The sequence below is a fragment of the Monoraphidium neglectum genome (genome assembly GCF_000611645.1).
Source record: "Monoraphidium neglectum strain SAG 48.87 unplaced genomic scaffold scaffold04947, whole genome shotgun sequence".
In the NCBI taxonomy this organism is placed as follows: domain Eukaryota; kingdom Viridiplantae; phylum Chlorophyta; class Chlorophyceae; order Sphaeropleales; family Selenastraceae; genus Monoraphidium; species Monoraphidium neglectum.
The window spans coordinates 1-3749 of record NW_014008683.1 but is presented as its reverse complement, the minus strand read 5'-3'; the positions used below and the strand labels follow the sequence as shown (position 1 = coordinate 3749).

Genomic DNA, 3749 nt, shown 5'->3' with positions numbered 1-3749 from the left:
GGGAGGGGTCGTGTGGGCGTGCAGGGGCGGCGCCCAGGGCGCGTGTGGAGGGGTGTGTGCTCGATTGGGGTGCCCATTCGCGTATGTGCGCGTGTGAAGTGGGTGCGCGCGCGCGCGCGCGTTGCTTGCGTACGTTCGTGGGTAGAGATGAGGGCTGGGCTTCAGAAACGGGATGTTTTGAAAGGCTCCGAGCTCGGATGCTGACAGTGATGCTGAGATCCAAAATTGATCGTGCCGGCCCCCTCCCGTCGCCCCCCATATCCCTCCACTCACCGCCCCTCCACCCCTACGGCCTTTCACCGCCCCTGCACCTATGCTCCACCCACCCTCGAAAATCCACACGAGTGCGTGTGGCCCTCGCATATCCCAGCTCACCGCTATTTGCAGCAGCTCAGACAGCTCCTCTGCCGGCAAGTGTGACCCCCGCAGCTCCAGGGCCTTGGGGGGGGGGGGTCAGGGACGGAGCGCTCGTGGCTCAGCTGCACGCCTGGAAGGGCGGACAAGCTGAGGCCTAGGGACGGGCTGGTAGTTCTCTGCGGGCGCTCGCGCGGCGCAAAGCAGCGAGCCCAGGGCGCGAGGTGCAGCGGGGGTCCCACAGGACGTGAGGCGCGACCTGGCGGCCCCTCACGGATGCAGCTTTGCCGCATGCAAACCCAGGCATGCACGGTGCGGGCGCGCATAACGCTGCACAAGGTATGGGTCGTCCATACCTTCAGCAGTGTGCACACAACCACACACACCCACATGCACACGCACACACACTCACACACTCACACACACGCACACACAAATGCATTCACTTGTGCCCCCACCCTGCGCAGCTCGTCCAGCGTGATGGTCCCGCTGCCGTCCGTGTCCATTGAGTCAAACAGCTCATTGAGCCCCCTGATCTGGTCAGAGGGCAGGTGGGACGCGATGACCTGCGGCAGGGCGATGGGAGATGCGGCTCAAATCAGGCGGGAAGGGGCGGGGGCCGAGACGCTGAGTACGCCGTTCCGCGCATGCGGGTATGCGTGTGTGAAGAGGGCGGAAGAGGGGCTCCTGTTGGGGCAGGAGCATACAGGCTCTGGGAGTGCGAACGCAGCGCGGCATGCTGGGAGGCTGGGGGCACCGCAAGTGGGGGCGCAGCCACCCCCGGCGTGTCTGCGTTGAGCGCACCATAGCCGCGTGCTTCTTGAACTTGTTCATCCCGGCGAAGCTCTGTAGAGTGATTGTGCGGTGGGAGGGTTGCGTTGGTGTATTACTCAGCTGCACAATGGCAGTTGCTCGGGGCGACCCAACCATAGCGTGACAGGATGCGACGCGGAATGTGTTTGGGAAGTCAGGGCAGGGGTAAAGTGGCTCGTGTGATGACTGCAGACCGATGAGCACGTCTGAGTACGCCAGCAGGGTCCACAACCGATTGTCATCCTTCTGAGGGGAGGCACTTTCCAGCGCTCCTTCTTCCAGCCCACTCCCACCACACACATGCGGCCCTTGTTTTTGTCCACATGCGTGCAAGTGTGTATTTCAGGCGCGCTCCCCTCTCTCAGGCGCACCAAACACCAGTACAATCGAGTCAAACGCACCTTCATGCGGTGCAGGACCTCCTGCTGGATCACGTTGTCCCCCGCCACCCCGCCCTCCCTGATCCACTCGTGCTGCAGCATCTCCTTGGCGCTGGGCCGCAGCTCGGCGCGCCACGTCATCATCTGGCGGACCGCGTCCTTCGCCGCGGCGCTGATGGACGGCCACGGCTGCTCCCGCCTGTTGAAGATCAGATTTTGGGGGAGGGTGGGCCGCGGGAGGGTGTGTCAGGGGGGTTGGTTGCTGAGCGGGAGGCAGGTGGCGTGTGGGGCCCTGCTGGCGTGCGCTGAGGGTGGATGCGCCGGAGGAGCCCTGCGGGCGGGGCAGCAAGCAGGTGCCAGGCTGCGAGTTGTTGACCGCAAGGCCGGCACACGAGGGACTCTTGGGCACTGTAATGTCCTCAGACCTAGATTCCCCCCCCCAAAAAAATAGCGCAGAAACTGCCAAGCGAATCAACGGGTGCTTGCCGTCTTGCGGACTCACATGTTGGGAACGCCGTCCTCGACCACCATCCTGTGGGGTGGAGTGTGGCAAAGCATCGAGGGTTGACGCGCATTGGCGGGGTTAGCACGTCACCACGGGCCCCTGTGAACGCGAGCATTGTCAAGGGCACGCGCCTGCCGCAGTGCCCTAGCCCGCCCAGCCAACCGTCTGGTTGACGCGTCCCAGCCGACCCGCACCCGCCCGCCTGCCGCCATCCTCCCGCGTGCCCTGCGGCCTGCGGCCTTGATGGTCCCAAACGGAGCCTGCATGCAGGCAGCCTGCACCAGGCCTGACGCACGCCCTAGTGTGCAAATTTGCCTTGGGCCTACGCACAGACACTCGCAACCAAGCAAAAACGCCCTGTCGCTGGCTCCATCCCACCCGCAATCCTTAAACATCACACCAACCACACCCCGAGGTGACTCCCTCATAACCCAGGTCCAGGATCAGACGATCCCACATACGCCGCTGCGCTCCCTGCAAACTTTGAACGTGTTGCAATCCTCCCTCCCACAGGCACACACAGCCGCACGAACAGATAATTTCACACACATGATCACACACAAATAACCACATGCAAATCCACACACATAATCACTTACACACGCAGTTGCACACAAAATCATGCACACACAACTGTGCACACACACACGCACACACCTGAAGACGTCCTCGTCCTTGTGGGCGCAGAAGGGCGGCCGCCCGCTCAGCAGCACGTACAGCAGCACGCCGCATGACCACACGTCAGCGCGCTCGTCATAGGTCCCCATGATGACCTCCTGCACGGGCGAGTGGGTGACGTCACGTGATGTCACGTGACATCGAGTTTTGTCGGGGCGTGCGAGTCGCGAGCGAGTGCGTGCTGCAGCAGTGGAGGTAGGTGAGGGTTTGGGAGGGGGGGTGCGCATACACTTGTGCTGTGCGCCGCCGGGAGCAGGCGCGGCATTTTGCAGCGAGGCCGGGCACCGGCTGCGCCACGGGTTGCTTGACAGGCTTTCTGGCTGAAAACGGGTGTCACGGACGCGCGCGCCCCGACGCTGCTGGGGGCATCTGACGACCCTGAGTCGTCATCGTCCCATCCAGGGGCGACAGCAAAGGGTTGCGGCGTGCCGTTTGGAGCTGCCGGCTGCCTCCTATCTCCCTGTTCCATCCCCAGCCGGGCGTGGCGTGGGGTCCCACCGGAGCAACGTAGTAGCAGGTCCCTGCGAGCCCCTTCAGCTTCTGGCCCGGCTTGATGAACTGCAGGTAGGACACGAGAGTGCGCGGACGTGTATCAGATGAGAGGGATTGCATGTGAGCGCATGTTTGGGAAGATTGACATGGTGCAATACGCGTGCGTGCGCGTCAGTGGGGCGCGCTTGCTCAGCGATGGCTGCTGCGGCCTTCACGGGCAGCCAAGGCCCCGGGCTGTCCCAAGCGAGCAGCGCGGCGGGCTGCCATGTGATCACGGCTCTGCCACCAAAACAACCCGAACCCCTGATTCGCGTTGGCCCCTGAAACTGAGCTTGAGCTGGCCACCGGCTCACGCTGGCAAAGCCCCAGTCGCAGAGCTTGATGGGTGCGTTGTCCCGGGGGTCCGCCATCAGCAGATTGTCAGGCTGCGGTCGCAGGGGAGCCAGGGCGCAGGGGCGGGCGGGGCAGGTCGAGGCAGGGCGGGCAGCGAGCCGACCGCGGAGAGCCGGGTTGGCAACAGGGAGGGG

General features: G+C 64.0%; 1 protein-coding gene across 1 annotated transcript; it reads right to left on the bottom strand.

Annotated features, from left to right (window-relative positions):
• Positions 1 to 475: 475 nt before the first annotated feature.
• Positions 476 to 3632, bottom strand: MNEG_15002 (hypothetical protein; the record flags this gene model as incomplete). The annotated part of the gene is made up of 8 exons (XM_014036527.1): positions 476 to 487; positions 813 to 920; positions 1159 to 1200; positions 1569 to 1746; positions 2050 to 2079; positions 2710 to 2828; positions 3229 to 3288; positions 3576 to 3632. The coding sequence occupies 8 exons, from the start codon at positions 3630 to 3632 to the stop codon at positions 476 to 478; spliced, it is 606 nt and encodes a 201-aa protein (XP_013891981.1).
• Between the last annotated feature and the right edge of the window lie 117 nt (positions 3633 to 3749).